Genomic DNA, 25,367 nt, shown 5'->3' with positions numbered 1-25,367 from the left:
CTCTGTTGGTAGTTTCTCTTGCTGTGCAAAAGCTTTGTAATAATATGAGGTCCCAGTTGTTAATTCTTTGTAGTATTTCTCATGCGGTCTGGGTTTTGTTCATGAAGTCTTTGCCTACTCCTATGTCTTCAAGCATTCTACCTATTCTCTCTTCCAGCAGATTTAGTGTTTCTGGTTTGTTTTTGTTTTGGTACTGTGGATTGAACTCAGGACCTTGCGCTTGCAAGGCAGGTGATGGAACCACTGAGCTAAATCCCCGACCCCTTAGTGTTTCTGTTTTAATATTTAGATCTTTGATCCATTTCAATTTTAGATTAGTACGTGGTGAAAGATATGGGTCTAGTTTCAATCTTTGGCATGTGGAAAGCCAGTTTTTCCAGCACCATTTATTAAAGAGGCTATCTTTCTTCCAATGAAGGTGTTTGGTTCCTTTGTCAAAGATAAGGTGGTTGAATATGTCTAGAGTTGTTTCTGCATCCTCTAGTCTGTTCCATTGATCCTCAGGTCTGTTCTTTTGCCAGTACCATGCTGTTTTTTTTTCAGGGTAGTTTTGTAATATAATTTCAAGGACCATGACACCCCCTGCCTTGCCTTTGTTGCCCAGAATTGCCTTTGCTACTGTAGATCTCTTCTGGTTCCAAATGAATACTAGGATTGCTTTTTCTAATTCTGTGAGATATGCTGTTGGGATGGCCATTTTCACTATATTGATTCTTCTTATACAAGAAAGGATATGTTTCCATTTTCTGATATCCTCTTAATCTCCTTTTTCAGAGTACTGTAGTTTTCAAGTACTTTTCTGTTTTTAATTGACATATAATTGTACATAAAGGGGTACAGTGTGATATTGCATTTCTTAAATACAGTATGTAATGATCAGATCAGGGTAATTGGCATAGTTGTCACCTCAGGTATTCTTTGTGTTGTGAACATTCAAAATCCATCCTACTAGCTATTCTGAAAGGTAAGTTGTCAACAGTAGTTATCTTACCATGCTACAGAACATTAGAAATTATTCCTCTGTGCAGCTGTGCCTTGTACATGTCCTTGCCTCTTTTTCTGCCTTTCTCAACCATTGGTAACCACTTCTCTACTCTGTTTCTGAGGGTACCTTTTTTTTTTTTTTTTTAAGAGATAGGCTCACTTGCTTGCTCTCTCTGTAAGTTGCTAAATTGCCCAGGCCGGGCTGGAATTCACAGTTCTCCTGCCTCAGCTTCCCATAGTGCTGGGATGATAGGCATGTCCCACTATGCTTGGCTGTTACTAGGTTTTACATCTTCCACACCTAAGTACCTAGATATAGCATTAATAATTCTATGCCTGCCAAAATTTTGCAAGTCTAACAATAGTCAAAAGAATTACACAAAATGCAGTCATGAGTTAAGAGAAAATTTGTTACAGGCTGAGGGTATAACTCGGTGATAGAGCTCTTGCCTAGCATGCTTGAAGACCTGGGTTTGATTTTTGGCACCCACAAAAAAAAATCATTATAAAGCCAGTGCAATTTAAAACAACAGGAGGGCTGGGGATTTAGCTCAGTGGTTCCGGCACCTGCCTTGCAAGCTCAAGGTCCCAAGTTCGATCCCTGGTACCAAAAAAAACCCCCAAAACAACAGGAAATTGGGCTAGAGATTTAGCTCAGTGGTGCTGCTGCCTGCCTCGCAAGCGCAAGGTCCTGAGTTCCATCCCCAGTACCACCCCCCCCCCCCAAATTTAGTATTTGTTAAAATTAGTACAGGTCACTTCTAAGCCCTTAGGTCTGGAGGTTTCTGAATTAATTTGGGGGTTTCAGAAAGATCTACAATGTGATCATTCACCTCCAGCAGGATCTGGGAAAAGTGCCTTATATTTAGGGGTTTTTTTGTTTTGTTTTTTGTACTGGGAATCGAACTCAGGGACTTGTGCTTGCCAGGTAGGTGCTGCTCTGCTGAGCTATATCCCTGGCCCTAGTGCCTTATATTTGAATAATCAATAATTCAAGTGACCTGTATAAGTAGGATAAATAAAGATGATATAAAAATGTAACATTTGGGCTGGGGATTTAGCTCAGTGGTTTCCCCACCTGCTGCGCAAGCGCAAGAACTTGAGTTCAATCCCTGGTACCAAAAAAAAAAAAAAAAGTAACATTGGCTTACGTTCTGCCACCAAATGAGTTTTGGGGGGAAACTTTTGTTTTCTAGAGCTTTTAGGATTTCAGATTTATAAATAAGGAAACGTGGGTCTGTATTTTAATTCAGTAGAGAAAATTATAATAGCTTCCTTTATAAATTTCTGGACAAGAAAGTTGGATTTCTGCTTCATACCATATATTAATTCCCAGAATATGTAAATGTAAAACAAAGAAAAAATGTATACGATTTGTCTACTTTGAGTATTCAAGCCTTCCTGAGCAAGCCAGGAAATCCAGAAGACAAAGAGGAGTTGACCTCCTTGAAACACTTGGCAGGTAGAAAACAATCTAGCTTACAGATCTGCACCCTTAGGAGGATTGCTGGTAGGGCACAGAAGTGTGCTTGAGGCAATACACTTCATTTTTATGCAAGTAACAAAAATACTCCACAATGATAACACCTGATGCTGATGGGTTTTGTTTTGTTTTTTTGAGATAGGGTCTCATTGTATAGCTCCGGCAGGCCTTGAATTCACTTTGTAAGCTAGGTTGGCCTCAAACTCGCAGTGATCCTCTTTCCTCAGCCTCCAGAGTGCTGGGATCATGCCTGGCTCTTTGTTGTTTCTGGGACCTGGCCTCACCATGTTGCCCATCCTGACCTCCAACTCTTGGGCTCAAGCCATAAACACAGAGGAAGCATGAATTGCAAAAAAAAAAAAAAATTTCTTTTGCAGTGTAATCAGGCACTGTTACTTTGGGGAGGCTGCTTGATTAGAATTAAAAGCACCAGCCTGGAAATACTTTTATTCTGTTGGTTATTGGGATGAAAATCTGGAAACGACCTTAATGCGTCTCAGTTGGGAGAGCTTGTAATATCCTATCTGGGCACCTGGAGGAGAAGGCTTGCTTATGTGGTGGCAAGTGGAAAACAGTAGCTGAGTGGGGTCTGTAGTCCATCCTGATGGTATGCCTCTGTAACTTATGAGCATCCATGAGATCAGTTAATATCTGCCGAAGTAGTAGAGAAAGAGAAGTAAATGTGGGATAGGGTGTAAAGACAAGTGAGAGGCTTTCTCTGGTTGACTAGAGCTCAATAGTTAGGGTTCCTGGAGGAACAAAAATAGTATTCTTATCTTCTTTTTGCTTATGGCTTTATGATGATGAAAGTGATATTTGCCAGGATTCCCACCATGAGGAAATAACCCAAAAAGTTGGTATAAATCCTTCCAGACAAAACAGTTGGAGCATGGTATACAAATTTTTCCACACACAATTTTTTTTTCTTTAGTACTGGGGATTGAATTCAGAGCCTTCCAACTGAGCTACAACCCTAGCCTTTTTTTGTTTTGGTTTGGTTTTTTGAGTCAAGGTCTCACTATGTAGTTCAGGCTGGCTTTGAACTCAGTATGTAGCCTAGAGTGGCCTCAAACTCGTCTTGCCTCAGCCTCCCAAGTCCTGGGATCACAGGGGTGTGCCACTATGCCCAGCTCCTAGCCTTTTGTTTAAATTTATTTTTTATTTTGAGCCAGAGTCTTGATCAGTTGCTAAATTGCCCAAGATGGGCATGAACTTGTAGTCAGAGCACTGGGACTATAGGTGTGCACCACCACACTTGGCTGTGCTACATTTTTCTTACTATGCCAGTAGAGAGACAAGCTTGATTTTAGTGACTGAATTATGTTCTTTCAAATGTATGATTTATTTCTTCATTCCTCCATTGAAGAACATTTAGGTGCTTTCCAATTTTTTCAGCCCTACAATCACAGTGTGCATGTGTATTTACAGATCTTAAACTTAGGGATAGGAGTTACTGATGAAAATTATCAAACTGCCTTCCAAAAACCATGTAAAGAGTTATCCCACCAACAGAGAAGTCTCTTTACAGTCTTCGCACTGCTGCAAGTATTTCTTCATTTCCTGAATCCTACAGGTTCAAAGGACGTATTTTTCTTAAATGTACTGTTTGACTGTGTTTCTGTCTTTAAATATTCTCCCTCTTGATCCTAAATTGCTATTTGCACGATAGGGCAGTTGATTCCTTATGGGTTGCACATTTGGCTTTTAAAAATAGTTCTTTTTTCTTTTTGTGGTACCGGGATTGAATCCAGGATCTTCATCCTGAGCCACATACTCAGCACCCCCCCCCCTTTTTTTTTCTTTTTTGGTACCGGGAATCAAACTCGGGACCCTGAGCTTTCGAGGCAGGCGCCGGAACCACTGAGCTAAATCCGCGGCCCTTCAGCCCTTTTTTGAGACAAGATTTTCCCTTAATTGCTCAGGCTGGGCTCCGACTTGCTTTCAATCCTCCTGCCTCACCCTCCTTGAGTGCTGGGATTACAGGCATGTGCCTCCAAGCCCGGTTTAATAGCTGTCATATATGCATATCTCTATCTATCTTTAGCCACACAGTAAGTATGAAAGGACGGAGCATTTGAACAAAAAAGATCAGACCAGGTCGTATTTCCATGCTTATGGAGTGGCCTCACTGCCTGCCTCACTCTGGCTGGATGTGACTGCAGAGCTGAGGGCGATCTGGAGGGGGTTGGGTCCGGTCGGGTGGGCTGGCCCCAGCTCCTGGAGCAGCTTCTGCAGCCCTGCCTGCCCTGCCTGCAGCTCATGATGGAGCAGTCCAAGAAATCCTCGCTCATGGTGGCCCGCAGTATCCTCAACAACAAGCTCATCAGCAAAAAGCTGGAGCGCTACCTTAAGGTGAGGGAAGGAGCAGACCCCGCCCCTGTCCTTCCCAGTCCCCTCGAATCCTCTCGCCCATCACTGCCACCCCCATTCCTTGCAGGGCGAGAACCCTTTCACAGACAGCCCCGAGGAGGAGAAGGAGCAGGAGGAGGCGGAGGGCGGTGCTTTGGACGAAGCAGCGTCTGGCGAAATGGCTGGGGTCGCAACGGGGACCGCCGAGGGGGCCGAGGGAGCCCCAGCGCCGCCCCCTGTTCCTCCAGAGCCGGCACCCGAGACTGCGTCTCCGCCACCCCCGCCGCCTCCCGAGGAGGAAGAGGAGGGCGCCTTGCCCCTGCTGGGCGGGGCGCTGCAGCGGCAGATCCGCGGCATCCCGGGCCTCGACGTGGAGGACGACGAGGAAGGCGGCGGGGGCGCCCCGTAACCCGTGCGTGGGGCGTGCAGGGCCTGCGGGGCCGGGGCTGGAAATTCAGTCAAATAAAGTTTTTTCCTTCCATCTCGCGTCCATGTGTCTGCGGAGGGAGTGGCGCGCCTGCGCACAGGTGGGGAGGCCGGAATGCGCCTGCGCGGCGTCGTCTTTGGCACCGCGACTCCCGAGATGCTGCGGGTGCTGGTCCTGAGCGACCCAGAAAGTAGATGGAGTGGTAGGGCGGGACCTGTGCAAAAGGCGGCCAATGGGAGCGTACAGGAGGAGTGACGCGCGCATCTAGTCTTCCAGTAGTGGACGCCGGAAGGTACGTTGAACGCATGCGTCCTTTGGAAGGCTAGAAAAAGGGTCGGCGGGCGGGCTACGTCGGAAACATGGAGCAGGGCTACGGAGGTCAGTACGAGCTCTTCGGTGCGGTGTGGGAAGGTGCGGTCTGGGAGAGGAAGCCGCTGCCGCGGGTTCTGCATCCCTGGGCTTTCAGCTACGGCTTGGTAGCTGCAGAGCGGCCCTGTGGAGAGGCGGGCTCGGCGCGGTAGCTCCCCGGGCACCGCAAGCGGATTGGGCGGCAGGACCCGAGGAGGCAGGCGGAGCTGAGCACTACAGTGCGGTTCGGGGGGCTCCTCGGGCGGTCCGGGCCATCACAGTCCCGAAACCGAAAAGTTGGCGGAGCTCGGCCGGCCCCGGCGCTGGCGACCTCGGCGTTCGCTGTCCCGCCTTGCTTTTCTGAGGACTCCACAAAATGGCGGCGCGGGGAGGCGGAGCCTCAGCGCGCGGCTGGGGTCCGCCACCGAGATCGGGGCTCGGGGCGCTGACTCCCTTTCTGGGTGTTGGCTGGGCCTTGGGGGCTCTGCAGGGTTCGCGGTTGGCGCCCTTGGCCCGGGGCGACCGTCCCAGAAGCCAACCGTCAGCCCACCTGCTGTGTGCCCACGCGTGCTGGCGGTGGTCTGTAGAGACGACGGCGTACGACGAGACGGCCAGATATTAAGTGTTTTCTCGTTCGAAGTTGGAAACCTGATGTATTCCGGTTTAGATGACAGACTGGCTGTTCCTCTTCAGGTCCCCTCTTACGGTGGCGTAGAGGAGCTAAGGGGCGGTATAGCAGGCACCTTGTCCATTTCCCACTTGGCTCCACGGCCTGCTTGCTGTTGGGCCTGCCTACTTCCTGTCTCTGGAGTTCCACCCTCCTTGGAGACCTTGCCCTGAGCTGAAAGCTACAATTGGCCCGAAGGGAACGATTAACCTACGAGATGGGGCTCCGCAGGACATAGAAGAAGTTGGTGGTCTGATCCTGGGTACAGTTCCTGGGGAAGGCCTGGATCTCCCTCTTCCTCCCCTTTCCCGTTCTGGGGATTGAACTCAGGCCCTTCACACTGAGTAACATCTCTATCCCTTTTTAAAATTTGTAAGACAGGCTCTCAGTTGTTAAGTTGCCCAGGCTGTGCTTAAACTTGGGATCCTCCTGCCTCAGCCTCCTAGAGTGCTGGACTTACTGGTGTGCTCCGATATCACCAGTAAGGCCTGGATCTTGAGAAGTGCCAGGATCTCCTTTAAGGGGAATTGCTGAGGAAGAGCCCTGCAGCCTGTGGTTGGGTGTCTGCAGAGCTCTAGGGGGAGACAGCCTGGCTCTTCTGGGCTTTCAGAATCTGGCTAGATCTTCCATTCTTTGTTTTTCTATCAGGTATTTTTTGCGGGAATCCTCCTGTTGTACTCTTAGAGGGTTGCAGTACCCCACTTCCTACCTCCTGAAACCTTTAGGAAACGGCTGCCTCAAAAAATGTTTTGAGATTAAGCGACTAGATTAGTGCCTCACATGGAAGCCCCAAGGTTGCTTGGTCACTTGTTTGAATTTGCTTTCTATTTTTTTGCTGTACCAATGGCAAGGGTATAACCTTCAGAGATGATCAGAGGGCTAATGTCAGTCACAGTAGGACCATGGATCAAGTCCCCGTAACTTGTGAGCCTTTGCTCTCTCATCTCTGAGTAGCAGTCAGGAACATTTGTTGGTTGGTCATTCAGTTTCGATGAGAGAGATGAGACCACATCCTGGCCTCATTGAAATAGTCAGCTGGGCTCTAGGGACACAAATTTTAAAAGTATGGTTTGCACCCTCCTGGTTAGAGGGACAGGAGGGCAGTCTGGTGCCTTAGGGCCAAGCTGAGTAATGCTCTGGGACTTGAAGGCTCAGAGAGTAATTGGAGGGTTTAAAAGTCACTTGGGGGCCGGGGATTTAGCTCAGTGGTTCCACCACCTGCTTCACAAGCACAAGGACCCGAGTTCGATCCCCGGTACCCCCCCCCCCAAAAGTCACTTGGAAGTGAAATCCAAAGGACCACAGTTTATGTCACCAAATTCCCAAGTTTGTTCCCAGTTATGGGGTATCTCCGGTGGCAATCCGAGCTGGTTTTCCAGCTGTGGGGGCCATAAGGTTGGGGGACCCTGTCCTATCTGTGTCATTTGCAGTTTGTGGATTGAGTCTTGGAGAGGGGAGGTTGTCTGCCAAGGTCCCTCAGCAGGTGATGGACAGAACTGACTTCCAAGCCCAGTTCCCTCCCCTCTTCAGCTTTGAACCCAGCCTGGTGGAGATAATGCAATTAGCAAGTAAGGAGTAACTTTTAGAGAGAAGGCATTGCTGGTTTATGCTGCCTTCTTGTAAGGCGGGCATTGAATGCTTGTGAGGAGATCCCTTTAATCTTCCAGTACCTCAAAAGCCCCATTCTTTAGTGTGTTGAACAGGATCTTGACACACAGCATCATCTTCTTGCAGGCTATGGGGCCTGGAGTGCTGGACCTGCCAACACCCAGGGTAAGTGAGACCTGAGTCATGGATAAGGGATTGGCTTCCCCTACCGAGGGCCCTAGCATGGCAGTACCAAGACAAGGGACAGCAGATTTTTCCTGTACTGGGTCAGATAGTAGATGTCTTCAGCTTTACAGGCTGTATAGTTTCCATAGTACAAAGTCAGCCATAGGTAATATAAAGTAGACAGTGATGTGCAAATATTTATGCACACTAAAGTCTGACTATTACAGTTTTCATGTGTCATGAAGTAGTCTGTCCTGGCAGTTTTTTTTTTTTTCTGTAGATAAATATTTGCGAGTACAAACACAGTTTTTTCTGTAATACACTTTTTAGGACAGTTTTAAAGAATTCAGGTGGTACACAGAATTCTGTGCATGATGTATACATTGTAATGTGTACTTTTGGATGCTTTTTTCTCTATTTAGAAATGTCAAACCCACTCTTAGCTTGAGGGCTGTACAAAAACAGCCTGTGAGCTAGATGTGGCCTGGAGCTTTTGCTGATCTCTGCCCTAGAGTCCAGACAGGGCATTTAACCTTGTTTGGAAGACTGGAAAGTGCTTTCTGGTGGCGAGTGTTTTGTTCTGTTTTGTTTTGTTTTTGCTTTCTGCCAGCCACTGTTCAGCTTTTTTTTTTTTTTCTTTCTTTCTTTCTTTTTTTTTTTTCCTCTTCCAGTACTGGGGATCAAACTCAGAACCTTGCACTTGTGAGGCAGGCGGTGGAACCACTGAGCTAAATCCCTGGCCCCCCCCCTTTTTTTGAGACACAGTCTCGTTATGTAGTTCAGGCTGGCCTTTAACTCACTATGTATTCCATGCTGGACCCAAACACACAGCGGTCCTGCCTCAGCCTTCCCAGTGCTGGGATTATAGGCCTGTGCCACCATGCCAGGCTAGCCACTGTTTTAGGAGATGATGGCTTCTTTTCTTTTATGAGCCTAGGACCTGCCCCTAGTACCACTGGGAGCAGGGCCACTGCTCAGCCCATCACTGTGTCACTGGAGGAAGCCTCTCAGGTTACTCGTGGCATATAATGTCCTCTGCTTAGTTGAGTTGAGGACGCGAGTTTCCTCTGCTGCCTTGTTGTTGTGGTTGGCAGTGCCTGGGCTCTGGCTTCTGGTGAGCACTGATACTTTATAAGGGTTTTGCCTGGGGCCTCAGCTAGGCTGGCCTCCCAGCTGGCATTCCACAGCCAGCCAGCTTCCTGGGAGGGTACCACTTCCTTTTCCCACTGTCACGGAGGAAACTAGCCTCACCTTGGAGGAAACCCTGAAGGTGCTTGGCCCCCATAGTGTAGGAAGTAAGCACAGCGAGAGGCAACTAAGGGTGCTTCCTGAGCACTGCTGTGGCCATGGCTGTCCTGGCTCCTCTGGAGCCAAGTGGTACCTGTCTCTCCAGGGGTGTTTCAGGCACTCTTGTTCTGCCCGTAAAGTTTTTGCCTGTTTTTGTTTTCTCCAGGTACATATGGAAGTGGTGTGGCCAGCTGGCAAGGTAAGCCCTTCTGAGGGCATGCAGGTATGCACTGGGCTCTGTATAGCCGTCCCTACCCTAGTCTGATGGCTTGCAGCTCTCTTGAAGATGGAAGGGCAGAAAGGGAAGTTTGTGTGGATTTCTTGGCTCTTTTCATGAGTAAAGGCTGGCCCTTACCGCTGTTTGAGCGCAAGTTGCTGAGGGGAGCCAGGGCTCCACCAACCTCAAGAACTTGTTTAAAAAGGATTGTGGTTGTGTCTGCAAGAGCGGGAGCTCTCAGATGGGTCTGTCAGCAGCCTGTGCTGCTGTTCCCAGGGTGCTCAGCCAGCTCTGGTTTGGAATGAGGAAATAAGTTATAAGGTCTTTCCCAGGAAACTTGCTGCTGAGAGCTGAGGCCTCCTGTCCCTCTGGCCTCCTCTTCTTGCCTCCTGACAGATCATGTGCACAGTGTGTATGCCAGCCGCACTTGGTGCTGTGAACTTTGTCCTTTTCAGTGGATAGTGGGTACTATGCATATGCATCTTCCTAGATCAGCTTTATGGCTGATGAGGTCTGACCTCCTTTTCTCTCTGACAGGTTATGACAACTACAATTATTATGGTACCCAGAACACCAACGTCACTGCAGGAGCAACCTACAGCTATGGCCCAGCTTCATGGGAGGCCACCAAGGCCAGTGATGGTGGCCTGGCAGCTGGGGGCCCTTCCATGCACATGGCCTCTTATGGTCCAGAACCATGCAGTGACAATTCAGACTCTCTCATTGCCAAGATCAACCAGCGCTTGGACATGATGTCCAAGGAAGGAGGCAGGGGCGGGAGCGGCAGCGGTGGGGAGGGCATGCAGGACCGGGAGAGGTGATTATGGATCTGAACCCTTCCCTGGGGACCCCTGTCAGCACAGCTTTCTGTAGATGGGATGGCACCTGCTCCTCCTTGTCTTTCCTGAGTGCGGCAGGATGAGCTGGCCCATTTGGGGCGGAGGGCAGACCATTGCAGTTCCCTAAGTTGCTGGTTTCCTAAGTGGGGGGTTGGGCTACGGACTGAGTTGCCTGGGATTTCTTATTTCTGTATCCTGCTGTTCCAGGTTCTCTTGGCCAAAGGCTCCATGACCTTTGTTCAGTGATGTTTGAAGGGGGTGTTCGTTTGCTTTGCCTTCTGAGCATTGATGAGTTTTACTTTCTTTGTAGCTCCTTCCGCTTCCAGCCATATGAGTCCTACAATTCCAGGCCTTGCTTGCCAGAACACAATCCCTACCGCCCTGGCTACAACTATGACTATGACTTTGACCTGGGGACTGACCGCAATGGCAGCTTTGTTGGGCAGTACAATGACTGCCGGGACCCAGCCCGAGAGCGAGGCTCCCTTGATGGCTTCATGCGAGGCCGGGGTCAGAGCCAAGGCCCGGGCCCGGGACCAGGTCGCTTCCAGGACCGGAGCAGTTCTAGCACCTTCATGCGCAGTGACCCCTTCATGCCACCCCAGGCCTCCTCTGAGCCCCTGTCCACTTCCTGGAATGAGCTAAACTACATAGGTGGACGAGGCTTGGGAGGACCCTCCCCGAGCAGGCCGCCTCCTTCCCTCTTCTCCCAGTCCATGGCTCCTGACTATGGCATGATGGGTATGCAGGGCACGGGTGGATATGACAACACCATGCCTTATGGATGTGGCCGATCACAGATTCGGATGAGAGAGCGGGTAAGTACCCACAGTGTTCAGTAGGCCGCCTTGGCTTTTCCTCTCAACAACTTGCTCTGTTGAGGTAAAATTTATATGCTGTAAGACATACCAATTTTTAAGTTAGGGTTCCACTTTTACCAAGTTTATGGAATTGTGCCATCATCACCACAATGTAGTTTTAGTACATTTCCATCAACCCAGAAAGAAATGTACCAGTTAGCAGCAGTCTTTCCCTGTTCCCTCTGCCGGGCCCAGACAACCACTCATCTCCTTTCTGTCTCTGGTTTTGCCTCTTCTAGACATTTTCGTATCAGTAGAATCGCACATGTGGCCTTTTACATCTGGCTTCATTCACTGAGCATGGCATTTTTAAATTTTTAATTTATGTTGTCTCTTAGCTTTTTTTTGGTACTGGAGATCGAACTTGGGTCCTTGCGCTTGTGCAGCAGGCGGCAAAACTAGTGAGCTAAATCCCTGGCCCTATCTCTTAGCTTTTTGAAAAGGCCTTTTCCTTTGTTTGTTCTCTGATCTTGCAAATTCTCTGTTCTTTACTTCTGTGGGGTATCTTAATGGCCCAGGGAAGTGGTACATGGGATGTGCTTGTATCTATAGCCCAGGAGGAGAGGGTTTGACCGCTTCGGACCAGACAGTGTGGGCAGGAAGCGGAAGCAGTTTCCTATGTTTGAGGAGCCGGACACCAAGCTGGCCCGTGTTGACAGCGAAGGCGATTTTTCAGACAATGGTACATTTGGGGCCCAGCAGGCTGGGTGGGTGTGAGATGAGTCCGTTCTCTGCCTGGAGTGCTCCCTGCCCTGCCCAACTGTGTGCACATAGTTATTTGGGTGGCTTTTCCCATTGTCCCTTGGCTCCTACTGTGATCAGGACAGGCTGTCACTCAGGTCACTGCTTGAGAGCAGAATGGAATGGGTCCACCTGCCCAGGGACTGATTTTTTCTATTCCCTTGTATCTGGCAGATGATGGAGCTGGTGACTTCCGGTCAGGAGATGAAGAATTTCGGGGTGTAAGTTCACCTTATGGGTCAGCCCCTTTGGGCTCTGAGGGCCTTCTTACTTACTTTATTGCTCATTCTCACAAAGGTGGGAGCAGTTACCCTAGTAGGCTCCATTCTATACATCTCTGAGTGGATTTGGTACACTAACTTGTAGCTAGATTGCTAAGTGTTTCAACTGCAACAATCTTTCTTTTCCTAAAAAAAGTTCCAGCACCTTCCCTGGCCTCTCCTGTGTCCTTGTAGTGTTGGGCCTGGCCACTTGTGTGATAAATGCAGTCTGACAGACATGTACCAGAGGCTCATTGGCTGCCAGCTGTGTGCCAGATGCAGCTGGCTTGTGTCCTCATCCTTCAGTCCTTGTGCCCTGTGTAAAAAGCAGGGTCTGCCGAGTTCTTAATGGGAACCACACCACACATCTGGGGAGGTTGCCTTCCCTGGTGTCTGTAGATGCTGACCCATGCAGGGGGGGAGGGCCTGGAGACCCCAGGGGCCTGAGAAGGCTGCTCCGAGGTCCTTTTTTTTTTTTTTGGTACCGGGGATTGAACTCTGGTCCTCGGGCTTGCGCAGCAGGTGGCAAAACCACTGAGCTAAATCCCCGGCCCCATCTCCCAGGTACTTTTGATGGCCAGACAGATGGTGGGGCAGGGAGAGTGAAGAAGCAACAACGTCTCACTCTTGCTCCCCATTCATCTGGCTTGGGGGATACACACATGAGCTCCAAGTGAGTCCATGGCTTATTGTTCAGACTAGAAATCTAAAAATCTGATTGTTAATTTAATTTTGGGCTTGCTGCCTAAGGCATTGGCTCTGTTCAGAGTTTCAGTTAGGAATCTTGTCTTTCCATACCTCTTTTGTTAAGAACACTTGAATATATTTGGTAAAGCCCATTTTCAGTCAAGAATGGTGGAATAGCTGGGCGTGGTGGCACGTGCTTATAATCCCAGCACTTGGGAGGCTGAGGCAGAATGATCACCAAAAGCTTGAGGCCAGCCTGGGCTACATAGTGAGTTCAGGGCCAGCCTGAACTACATAGCAAGATCCTGTCTCAAAAAACCAAAACTAAGGGGCTAGGGGTTTAGCTGAGTGGTTCCACCGTCTGCCCCAGAAGTTCAAGGACCCGAGTTCGATCCCTGGTACCAAAAAAAAGGGCAGAATTAGCATCACACAAATCAGAGCTTCTTAACCTTCCATTGATGGGTGGGTTCCTGGCAGTCTGGGATACAGAACTGGGTATGCATTTCTCAGGGGGCAAATTCTTAAACAGTAGAGAGAATTAAAAAAAGGTTAGTGGCTTAAAGACCAAAAAAAAGTCATTATCATGGTCTTTAAAGGGAACCAGAAGTAGTAATAGAACACTCAGGCTCCAGGTTGAGGCCCTCAGGCTTGTCCTCCCCACAGTGCCTATTTTCTGAAGGCCTCAAATCCTAGGTCTTGGAGGAGATGCCACACACCAAACAGTGGGAAGGGGCTGGACTGGCTGTGGGAAATTATGGAAATACCTCATTGTCTGACTTTTCCTGTGCCCTTTTCCAGGAGGATGAATTCTGCAATGCTGGGAGGCAGAGAGGTAGGCATCACCTAGTGTCCCTACAGCTTTTGTGTGTCTGTCCCAGCTTCCAGCCAGGGTGGGCTTTTGAGCCAGCTGGGGCCTGCATAGAGCTCATCGCTTGGGACAGAAGAGGGGCTGTGGCTGCTGGGTGGGCCTAGGTCATCTAGGTCATGGTGATCATCCCCAGGCTTTGCCTCAGTGCCTGAGGCAGCATTTGCTGGAAATGAGCCCATTTGCCTCACTCAGTGCAGGCTCGGGGTGGGTGAGGTATTTCTGGATGTCTGTGACACTTGTGGTAGGGAAGGAAACATCTCAGAAACCTGAGAGAGACAATGACCACCCCCACCCCACCCCCGTCTTCTCTGTCCCTTCTCCTGGGCTTCATTGTGTCCAGTTTCCCCCATTGCCACCCCAGCACTGTGCCCTCCACCTCCATGCCGGGGCTCTTGGCAGCTGCAGTACATGCAGGAGTGGGGCAGCAGACACTCACAGGGCTTGGGAATGCAGTAGTAAGGGCAGCCTGTCAGGTGGACCCAGGCTCATATCTCAAGAGAGAAGCCATCACTGTAGCTCTCATGAGTTCCAGGGCAGGAGTCTGACCCAAAAGCCCAAGGCAAGCAGTAAGAGAGAGCAAGGTCATACTCTTTGGAGAGACCTGGAGAAGCAGCCTGGGCCACAGTTGCCTTGGGCTCTCCCAACAGCCATAATTTCTGCCCTCCGTTCCCTGGGTCGGTCTGTAGCTGGTTACACCAAGGATCCCAGGCTGGCCCTGTGTCCATTGGTGGTGAAGGCCCTTGGCCTAGCCAACCTTCTGAGGCCCCCCTCCCCCGACATACCGGAGCAGCTGTGTCTGTAGTGCAGGACTACACCAAGTGTTCAGCAGCTCGTGCAGCCGGGTAAATGCTAAAGCAAAGGTGACGTGTTTGTTGCGCACAGGTCCTGCTACCTACCGGGGATGACTTTGCTATTAAACAGCAGTCATAGTTTCAGGCAGTGACCTCTTGCCAAAAGTCCCACACGCCCTTTTGAGAGGCTTCTGAGCAGCGCCCGCCGGTCGCCATCTTCGTGGGACAGTCTCGGGACTGGCTTCAGGGGTAGGGGTCACAGTTCAGATGCTTATCCAACGTTTTTCAGCATCCAGCCTTCGGCCCAGGCCTTAGGTCCTGGCCTGGCCTCATACTGGGATGCTGGCCGCATGGCTCTGCCAGGAGCTCCTGCGCTGGCCCCAGGGGGCCCATGGGAGGACCAGCTGGTCTCTTCCCATTTTTGTTTCCAGGATTGCTTCCCATGCAGCCTGGGAAAGCGGAAAGCCCTAGGTTGGCAGTTTTTGTGCACAGAAGATAGAGGATGGGCCAGCAAGGACTGTTAATCCTGCTGGGGCCCTAGCTCAGACAAGGCCGACGGGGACTGTCATCGTGGCCCACCAGGAGGTGGGGAAAGAGGGCGGTAGAGCGGCTTGCTTTCTTTTTTGAGCCTCCCAGCTGTTGCCTTGGTCTGGAGAGAACTGCTCTCCTTAAATGACAGTGGGAGAAGACTCAGTGACAGGGCACCAGAATGGGCAGCCAGGCTGGGGCAGCACAGCAGGCTGGCCGTGTCAGTGGGATGGGCAGGCCCATCCCATCCTGCCAGCCGCAGGAGTGAGGTGACTCCTCTGGGTCCTCAGCAAAGGCTCTTGTCCATCAGGAGCCTTTGATATCCCTCAATTCCTTGGGGGTTCCTGGACCTGCCATGCTGTGGAAGTGGAGGGCAGGCACAGGGTGCGGCAGCCAAGCTGCAGCCCATGAGGCTCTGGAGCTAGTGTCTCTGCCGGCCCCTCAGAGCATCTTGAAGGGACTTTTCTGTTACAGGAGAGAAGGATGATGAGGATGAGGAAGTGAAGAAGAGACGGGAAAAGCAAAGGAGGAGAGACAGGATGCGGGACCGAGCAGCTGACAGGTGAGGAGGAACTAGTGGTGCATTCAGAGGTGAAAAGTGGGCACAAAACCCCCACTGAAGGGGATGGGACATGGGCATTGTGCAGGCTCTTCTGAGCCCACCTGTATTCAGTGCAGGGGAGCCTGGTTTGATCTGGCTCTAGGCGTCAGGAAATCTTAGCCGGTTTTTTTAGGATGAAGCCTGGGAGAGTTAGAGTAGGGGAAAATGGGTGAGAGTGGGGGAAAATGGGTGAAGTTAGGTTTCTGCTCCTGCTTGAAAAATTGATTTCTGTGGCTGACTTTTGGCCTCTAGAATTGTAGCCTTGGTGGTGCCTTTTTGTGGCCCGTACATACCCACCTCCCTTCCCCCTCAGGCCAAAGGGGTGTCCTGTCCCCAAATTTGGTGTTCCGCACCCTAAAACGTATTTAAAAAGTGCCTTGGTGCCCTGTCCAAGTCCACACCATTTCTGGAGTTCAACATAGGGAGAAAATGTGTAGATGGCTCTATCATCTAGACGTTGGAAATAGAATAAGAATACAAAAAGGCTGGGCAAAGTGGCCATGCCTGTAATCCCAGCACTTAGGGAGGAGGAGGATCAAAATTTGAGTCCCACCCAGGCAATTTAACAGCATTCCAAGACCTGATAAAAAAAAAAAAGTGGGTGGACGGGAGACATGGAAATTAGAAGTACCCCTGGGTTCAATCTCTAGTGCTGCAAGAAGCAAAAAGCATTAAAAAAGACCAAGCCCAAAGGTGTCACAGTGACCACACCATGGTTCTGTGATTGAGGGTCTTCTGTGTAGTCATGGTGGCCATGTGGTCACATGGTTTTAGGCCTCAACCACACAGTTGTTTGCAAAGTTCCTTTTTTGTTACTTTCAGGGAAGTCCTCCACCTTAAGGCTCAGGTGGGATAGTGGTTTTCATGTGTGTAGAAATACTCAGCAAAAGCACTAACAGCTGGGCATGATGGCACACTCCTGCAATCCCAGCACTCTTCAGAGGCTGAGGCAGAATTGAAGTTTGAGCCCAGCCTGGGCAATTTAGTGACTTAGCAAGACCCTGCCTCAAAATGTGAAAAGGCAGGGGATGGAGCTCCCTGCGGAGGCCTTGGGTTCAGTCCCCAGTACTGCATTAAAAAAAGTGCTAGCAGTAGATTTTGGGAAACCAGGAAACAGGTTTATTTTTCCTAAGTGAAAAGTCATCAAAACTTGTTTTTCAGGGGCCGGGGATTTAGCTCAGTGGTTCCGGCGCCTGCCCCACAAGCGCAAGGACCCGAATTCGATCCCCGGTACCAAAAAAACCCCACAAAAACTTGTTTTTCAACAGGTAAATGATAGGTGAGTTAGGTCTATATTCATACTACATGGAAACACATGCCTTGACTGATTTATTTTTGCAGCACTGGTGATAGACCCAGGGCCTCGTCCATGCTAAGGGAGCACTCTACCACTAACCTATACCCCTCAGCTCAATGACGTTTTTTTTTGTTTGTTTGGTTGGTTTTTTTGAGACAAGGTTTTTCTTTGTAATTCAGGCTGGGCTTGAACTCAGTAAATAGCCCAGACTAGCCTCAAACTCTTAGCAATCTTCCTGCCTCACCCTCCTTGGGATTACAGTCATGCACCACCACACCTGGCTCTTTTTCTTTTTTTTCTTTTTTTTTTTCTAGTACCAGGAATAGAACTCAGGACCTTTTGCTTGCCAAGCAAGGCACTGCTGGGCTAAATCCCTGGGTCTGGCTCTTTCTTTTCTTAAAGACATCTTCAGACTTTGCATTAGTGACTGAGGATCTCAGAAGGACTTAGATTGTCATAGGGGAGGTGAAATGCAGCAGGGCGAGGTGAATCCTTTGCCCATGGGTCTTCCTGAAAGCCCTGTGCACAGACCCTCCTATTCTCTTCACTCCTCTGTTGGGGCATGTCTGCCAAAGCAAAAGCATCCCAGGATGCTAGTCACATCAGAGCAGGGTGTTGGGGCTGGGGTGTAGCTAAGTGGCAGAGCACTTACTTAGCATCCAAGAGGCCCTGTGTTCAGTCCCCACCACTGCTAAAACAAAACTGAGCCAGGTGCTGGGAGCCAGCAGTTGGCAGCAATGGGATCTTGAGTGCTACAGGACCTGCATCCTCAACCCCAGAAGGGCTGGAGTCACCAGGGAAGGGGCATCCTGTTTGGGGGCTGGGGTGGGGCAGGGTACTACAAGCCGCTATCTTGTTATGCAACCTGATTGCATTTGGTGAGACCTGGGAATCACAACAAAGAAGGCTCATCTTCCCTGTAGAACTTGATATCTTCTTTCTTTATACTGGGTCTGTGGGAGAACTGATCTTGGGTTATATGAGCTTTGAATTGTGTGAGATCTTCAGGAATTTTTCCTTCACATGAAATGAGCTTGCTATATATCGTCCCCATGGCTGTAGACGGACTCACCTGAGAAGCTAAGTAGTAGTCAGTTGGATCTTGGGGAGTCCACAAGTACAAAAAGTCACTACCTTAGGATATTCAGTTAGGGGCCTTTGTGCCAAAGAGACTGGAATGTCGCTGAGTTAGTACATGAGTCATTTTCCTAAAATACTTTCAGGGCTGTGTTCTGTTCTTCAGATGCTTGGGTAACTGCTGCTGTGCCCCCCTGCTAAAAGTTACAAGTCTTGCCACTAGTTCAGAAGTCACATTTCCTGAGGCCAGGCTCAGAGGCACACACCTGTAATCCCAGCACTGGTGAGACTGAGCCAAGAAGAGTGCCTTGAGTTTGAGGCTACCCTGAACTACATATTGAGACCTTACGTAAAAAAAAAGACAGCAAAGAAATCACATTTCCTTTTCCATTTCAGCTGTACTCCGGCATGGGTTGTATCCCCACCTCACTGCTTTTTTGTCCATTTTCCTTCTCCAGGATTCAGTTTGCCTGTTCTGTGTGCAAGTTCCGTAGCTTTGAAGATGAAGAAATCCAGAAGCATCTGCAGAGCAAATTTCACAAAGAGACGCTGCGGTTTATAAGCACCAAACTGCCTGACAAGACAGTGGAGTTCCTCCAGGTAAGGGACACTTGGCCTTTGCTACAGAGTTTCCTGGTGACCCTTTGCAGAGAAGGAAAAGGAAAGGTGAGAGGTTTCAAGGTGGCCAGAGCTTCTTTTCCCGGATAAACAGCTGTACAAGTCCCCAAGTCACAGAAGGAGAACTCAGAGCTCTGGGATTTGTACCCATAGAGCTGCTCCATTGGCATCTTACAGGCCTGTGAGCAATTGGGAAACACCCAGAGACAGTGTCCTCTCATTTTACTTGGTGCTGTCTCTCACCTTCTAGGAGTACATCATAAACAGGAATAAAAAAATTGAGAAGCGGCGACAGGAGTTGATGGAAAAGGAGAGCCCGAAACCAAAGCCAGACCCTTTCAAAGGTAAATTGCAGTTCCATGGTATAGGTTATTCTGGATGATCACGAGGCATTGGCAGGACCCTGGAAACTCAGTGCAGCTGGACGTGGTGGTGCACACCTGCAATCTCAGTTACTTACGCAAAAAGATCACAAGTTCAAGGCCAGCCTGGGCAAATTAGCGAGACCTGGCTCAAAAGGGCTGCGGTCATGGCTGTCGTAGAGTGCTTGCCTAGTATGCATGAAGCCCTGGGTTCCATTCCTGGCTCAGGCAGGGCTGCAGGGAATGTGTGAGGTCAAGTCCTATGGGAAAAAGCCCTGGGCATGGCCTAATGGAGATCAGGCTCCATGAGGAGCTTATGAGAGTGATGTCAAACAAGCTGGGTTTTTTCCTCCTTGGTATGAAGTGAGGACTGGAAGGATGACAAAAGTTAACATGTAAAATTCTCAGGTGTAGAGGTAGGCTATGCCTGTCTCATATTCTGTCCAAACTGAACCCTTAGGGTTGCAGGGAGATCTGGGTGTGGTAGTACATGCCTGTGATCCAGCACTTAAGAGGCTGAGGCATGAGGGCTCAAAGACAGACTGGGCTACATAGTGAGTATAGGGCCAACCTGAACTACATAGCAAGACCCTGTCAAGAAACAACAACAGCAGAGTTGCAGGGAGAAAATGTGGGCCTTGCTGGGGAAGAGGAAGGAGCCATCACTTGCTTGGGTTCTGTTGTAGGGATTGGCCAAGAGCATTTCTTCAAGAAGATTGAGGCTGCGCACTGCCTGGCCTGTGACATGCTGATTCCCGCACAGCACCAGCTCCTCCAGCGGCACCTGCACTCTGTGGACCACAACCATAACCGCAGGGTGAGTTTCTTCTGTGGGCTGGATGCCTGGGAGAGCATTCCTGGGCTGCCAGGGGTGAAGTGTGGATCAGAACCTTCTGTGTCTTACTGGGAACACTCACATCTCTAGGGCTTCTTGCTCTATTTCATTGAGTCTGTTCCATTGGTCGATTGTCCTTTTTCATCCTCTCAGTCTTTTCTTCATACCAAGGGGAAAAAACATCAGCTTGCTTGACACCACTCCAGTTTTGTTAAAACATGAGCCAGACTCAGTGACACCCACCTGTGTTTCCAGCTCCTTTGGAAACTGAGGCCTAGAGTTCAAGACCAGCCTGGACAACATAGTGAGAACCCTCTTAGAGAAATGTTTTGCTTAGGAAAAAAAAATGTGTTGCTTAGAAATGATCGAATACCATAGCTGAAATTCTGTTCTGAGTGTTCCCTGTAAATCACCAGATAAACCTTAGTTGCTGAAGGTTATGTAAGCCGAGCCTGAGGGCCTGGGTTTCAGGACTGGTTTAGTCCTAACTCACTGGTGGCCCTGAGGCTAAGTGTTTAACCCAGAGCTCAGCAAGGCAGTTATAAGTCAGATCATAGATATAGTTGGCCCTCATCCCTGAGTGCCACATTCATAGATTGAGCCAGGAGTAGATCAGAAACATCTAGGGGTGGGTGTTGTATCTGTCATTCCCTAAACTATGGATTGCAATAACTACATAGCATTTACATTGTATTAAGTTTAAAAAAATTTTTTTTGAGTCAGGGTCTTCCTTTGTAGTTCAGGCTGACCTCAACCTCCCGAGTTACATTGTATTAAGTTTATAAGTAGTCTAAAGTGGAGGAAGAATGTGGCACATAGCTGTAATCCTACCACTTGTAAGACTAAGCAGAAAGATCATGAGTTTGAGGCTAGCCTAGACTACATAGAGATCCTATCTCAAAAACAAAAGAGAGAAAGAAAGATAGAAAAACCTATGCCATTTGATGTAAGGGGTTCAAGTGTCTGGATTTTCTATCTCCGAGGGTCCTAGAGTCAGTCCTCAGGAGAGACAACAAAGGGTGACTGTACTCTGTGCAGGCCCTGGGAACTGTCCAGTGATAAACTAAAGCAGCCACGGATGATAGAGTGGATGTGGCTGCGCTTGGTCTGCTGGCAGTCGCTTACAGACCCCTGGGTCAGACATCTATCTTTAGTTTTCCCAACTAATACACAGGGATATCAATAGTTGCCCCCCATCTCCCAGTGCTAGATAACAAAAAACTACAAGCAAGGGATTAATGTATGCATGTGCAAGCTCTCGTACAGCAGCTTGGGTGATATATTCATACTTAACTAAAATGATTGGAAGGCAACACAGCCCAAAAAATGAAAAGCCTTGCCCATATAGTTTAAATGTTTTGCTTCTGCACATGGCACATGGTTATCACTGGTCTAAGCATTTATTTTAATAGATTATCAAGCTTTCCATTTTGTATCATCTACCTCTAAAAGGCTGTTTGGCGCCTTCTTTCTGTCATTCTTGGAGCCTGGCATTTCAAGCTTTGCCTCAGTGAGGGATGGTGCTGCCACTGGAGACAACTCAGTAAATTCTAGGTGCTTTGTTCTCTTGCTCCTCTGCCATTCTTAAAAGCCCATGTTTGGTTCCCTCTGCAGTTGGCTGCTGAACAGTTCAAGAAAACAAGTCTCCATGTAGCTAAGAGTGTTCTGAATAACAGACACATAGTGAAGATGCTGGAAAAATACCTTAAGGTTTGTGTTTGGGAATCCAAAGGACAGGACAAACTCTTGAAATGGAGGATGAGTATGGGATTGCATCTGGAGCAGTGTGTAGTATTTCCAAGTCCCTTGAAGAATTGAGGGACATTGCAACGTATAAGGCAAAGATGTGTGACAACGGGGGGTTTCCTAAGACTCAGTGCTTGCCTGGGAAGTCTGGAGATGGATACTGCTTGATGAATCACTATCAATGGTGCTGACTCACCACGAGAAACCTTGGTTGTCTGGCTGTAATACACTGTGCAAATGATAGTGAGATGCTTTTTATAAACAGTTCAAGCCAGATGTAGCACGTGCCTGCAGTCCCAGCTACTCAGGCTGAAACAGGAGAATTGCCAAGACCAGCCTGAGCCTACACAGTGAGACTGTCCAAAAGAAAAGAAAAAAAAGAATTCCAAGGTAGATGCTAAGTGTTAAGGAAAGAGGCTTGAATCTAGGGCCTTGTACATCCTAAGTACACAGTCTGTGACCAAGCTACAGCCCCCAGGCTAAGCACTATATTTTAAAATACGTTTCCTGATCTTACTGTAGTTTGCTTCCAGTCTAGAGAAAATCTTAGCGTATAAGTTTGGTATCTGAAGGAGTCAGACTTGGTGTTGAATTTTCACTCTGATGTTTAATAATTTTGACCTCAAGCAAGTTACTGATCTTTATTTGAGTCTTTATCCATTAAATAGAAACAATTTTCTTGTTGGAGTCATGAGCTTCAATGAAACTAAAATACAAAATAGTCTTTTGAGGAGCTTCAGTGTGGTTCGGTGGTAGAACGCTTGCCTAGCATGTACAAGGCCCTGGGTTCCATCTCCAGCACCACAAAGTGTGTGTTGGGTGGGTGCAAAATAGTTCTGGTGAAGCTTTTCTGAAATGTCTTTTTTGGATCTGTAGCCTCTGAGAATGTGTAGGATTAGCTCATGGGCTGTGGTTTGTTTCTGTGGTGGACTCCACCAGTCATAAATATGTGAGCCCTCACCTCTTTAAGCTCCCGTTTCTTGTACTGATCTGTTTCTTCTTTATCCAGGGTGAGGATCCTTTCACCAATGAAACAGTTGATCCTGAAATAGAAGGAGATGACAATTTAGGAAGTGAGGGTAAGGAAGAGACACCTGAGGAGGTGGCTGCAGAAGTCTTAGCAGAGGTGATTACAGCAGCAGTGAGGGCTGTAGATGGAGAAGGAGCCACGGCTGGAGAGAGCAGTGAAGATCCAGCCCAAGGGGAAAGCCTGATGGACATGGCGGGGACCAGCAGTGAGCTGCACATTGACCAGCCACTGGAAGAGAATGCCTCCTGTGGAACATCATGTGAGAAGGAGAACCCTGAAGCTGAGGCCGGAAGTGAGGCCATAACACTGGCAGCAGGGCCAGAAAATGCCACAGCTGAAGCTCCTGTCCCAGCTGCCATGGAAGCTGAAGTGGGACAAACAGATGCAGAGTCCAAAGATGATATTCCCACAGAATGATCCTCCTTCCCTGTTTCAAGGGATGTGTTAGATAACATGTTGCTCTTTCTTTGGTTTATAAGCAGTACTAGGGTGTGTTGCTGGAATATGCTGTAAACTAATTCTGGTGAAGAGATTCAGCCATCTCCCTCACAAGCTTCTCTTACACAGTTGCATAGCTTCTCACCTCAGCTTGAAGGTTACAGAGATTGTACATTCCTCCCAAGCAGCAGTGATGTCCTTTTAGACAACAGTTGGAGTAACAAAATTTGACTAATTAGATCTTGATACTTGGCTTGTTACATACAGCCACTGGCTGGATTCTGCCTTTGTTTTTCCCTTTAATTTTTCTTATTGATTGGGAGCAATTGAACATTAAGAATATATCTTGCTTGAGGAATTTTTTTTTTTCCCCCTAAGGCACTTACTTTGGCCTCTGCTTTTCCCCCCCCCTTTAGTACTAGGGATTGGACCCAGGCCTTTTGCACTGAGCTACATTCCCAGCCCTTTTTTATTTTGAGAAAGGGTCTTGTTAAGTTGCCCAGGCTAGGCTTAAGTTTCAGGCTTTGGCTTTGGCTTTTGGGGCCTCTGCTTTTGTAGGGTGCACATTGCAGTGTGGTGTCTTGTTGACATGGGATGTTGGTTATGCAACAGCAGTGAGGTCTATAATATATGATGCATCCGACAGACCCACACCATTATAGAAGCACCTGCTTGACCCTCAAGGATGAGGATACTTTACCTAGGGCTTTGTTTCCCAATCATCAGTCCTCTGTGAATCTTTTTTGGTTTTTTTGTTCTGGGGATTGAACCCAGAGAGCACTGAGCTCCATCTTCAGTCTCTCTACCCCTAGTACTAAGGATTGAGCTCAGGGACTTCCCACTGAGCTACATATCCAGACCTCTTATTTTCTATTTTGAGATAGGGTCATACTAAGTTGCTAAATTACCCAGGCTGGGCTCAAACTTGGGATCCTTTTGCCTGAGCCTTTGGAGTAGCTGGGATTAAAGGCATGTGCCATTGTGACCAGCATTTTTAGGTTTGGTTTTGTTTTGGTACCAGGGATCGGAACTCGGGACCTTTCGTTTGTGAGGCAGGCAGCAGAACCACTGAGCTAAATCCCCCGTCCAGCATTTTTAGGTTTTAACTCATTTGTGTTCCACCTCACATTATTTCAGGTTGTTTTTTTTTTTTTCCTTTCAATTGAGTTAATCTTAAATTTCATTTAAAAAGAAAACCAGATGTCACTCATAGATGGAAAAACTAAATTTTGCATAGCTAGAAACCATCTATAATTAAGTAAACGTGTTTTAGATAAACACTTCTAGAAAGGCAGACTGGCATGTTTTGAAGGTAGCACATTACCATTACATTATCATACAATCAGAAGAACTGGATGATCTTCCCTTTTGAAGTGAGACTGCTGAGTCTGTTTTCCTGTAAACCTGTGAAGCGTGTACGTCTTGTGTGCCAGGAAACATTGGCCAAGGGGAAATGATTAGAAGACACAATGGAATATTTGATGAGCATCTACTGTATACCAGGTGCTAGTTTGTCATAATATCCTAAGATACAGGCACTGTTCTGAAGGAACTTTGTGGAGGTACAAGATGAACATTTATGGAAAAGTTAATGCTAGAACTAAACAGTGAAATAAATGCCTTGATAAGCAATAAAATGCCTCTGAATCATTTCTGCTCATCTTTCCTTACTGTTGCTTACATGGGGCCTAGGGAGCAGAATGGTGGCCCATACCTATAAACTCAGCACTTGGGAGGCTGAAGCCTGAACTACATGCAGTGAGACCTTGTCAAAAAACAAAAAACGTGGCCTAATTACAGGTTCAACTTGCTCTTTGAGGACCTTTTTTCATTGTTCTGTGCTAGGGATTGAACCCAGGACCTCATGCATGATAAGTGCTCTACTATTAAACCACACTCAGCCCAAAGCATTTTCTCCTAAAGCAAAAGTGAAAGATGTTTTCAGCATTGAATGTATGCAGGGTGGAAAAGATTGAACAGCATGGTATGATGTCACATGTCTGTGATCTCTGCATTATGGGAAGCTGAAGGAGGAGGAACACACCACAGAATCGAGCCCAAATTGAGCAACTTGGTGACTCAAAATTTTAAAAAGGCTCGGCATGTAGTCAAAAGCAAAGGCCCTGGGTTCAAACACTACCTTTGAGGAAAAAATCCCTGGCTTATTTAATTGCTCTAAATTTCAGTGAGTTTTCTACCATCCCCTCCCTGTGAAACTACATGAATTATTTTATTCCTATACTTGGAGTTAAAT

At 48.2% G+C, this 25,367-nt stretch overlaps 2 protein-coding genes and 1 long non-coding RNA gene across 7 annotated transcripts in view; 2 read left to right on the top strand and 1 right to left on the bottom strand.

The window, feature by feature from the left end:
- The window catches only part of Akap8l (A-kinase anchoring protein 8 like), a 35,979-nt gene extending 30,682 nt beyond the window's left edge, over positions 1–5,297 (top strand). For 4 of the 5 annotated variants that reach the window (XM_013068392.3, XM_004872526.4, XM_087201744.1 and 1 more), the window contains 2 exons: positions 4,724–4,819; positions 4,905–5,297. In XM_013068392.3, the coding sequence (XP_012923846.2) occupies positions 4,724–4,819; positions 4,905–5,225 (417 nt within the window). In that variant the 3' untranslated portion in view covers positions 5,226–5,297. Of the gene's footprint in view, positions 1–3,895; positions 4,311–4,723; positions 4,820–4,904 lie in introns of those variants that run through there. The other variant, XM_013068393.3, reaches the window with a different exon arrangement.
- Positions 1,095–22,691, bottom strand: LOC110347200 (uncharacterized). The gene is made up of 2 exons (XR_002391649.2): positions 22,607–22,691; positions 1,095–18,726 (listed from the first exon to the last, which is right to left on the bottom strand). It is a non-coding gene; the product is annotated as an uncharacterized LOC110347200 (long non-coding RNA).
- Akap8 (A-kinase anchoring protein 8) lies at positions 5,528–24,750 on the top strand. Its single transcript, XM_004872525.4, has 14 exons — positions 5,528–5,621; positions 7,993–8,031; positions 9,485–9,517; positions 10,073–10,352; positions 10,685–11,192; positions 11,787–11,916; positions 12,150–12,196; positions 13,721–13,754; positions 15,584–15,671; positions 18,543–18,684; positions 18,953–19,046; positions 19,751–19,881; positions 21,514–21,609; positions 22,655–24,750. The coding sequence occupies exons 1-14, from the start codon at positions 5,603–5,605 to the stop codon at positions 23,090–23,092; spliced, it is 2,079 nt and encodes a 692-aa protein (XP_004872582.1). The 5' UTR covers positions 5,528–5,602; the 3' UTR covers positions 23,093–24,750.
- The last annotated feature ends 617 nt before the right edge of the window (positions 24,751–25,367 follow it).

This window comes from Heterocephalus glaber, unplaced genomic scaffold, assembly GCF_053883595.1.
Source record: "Heterocephalus glaber isolate CG9 unplaced genomic scaffold, H.glaber_assembly_v1.0 deba00001760, whole genome shotgun sequence".
In the NCBI taxonomy this organism is placed as follows: Eukaryota; Metazoa; Chordata; class Mammalia; order Rodentia; family Bathyergidae; genus Heterocephalus; species Heterocephalus glaber.
Note: the sequence above shows the minus strand (reverse complement) of the source record. Positions and strands in the feature narration are given on the sequence as shown.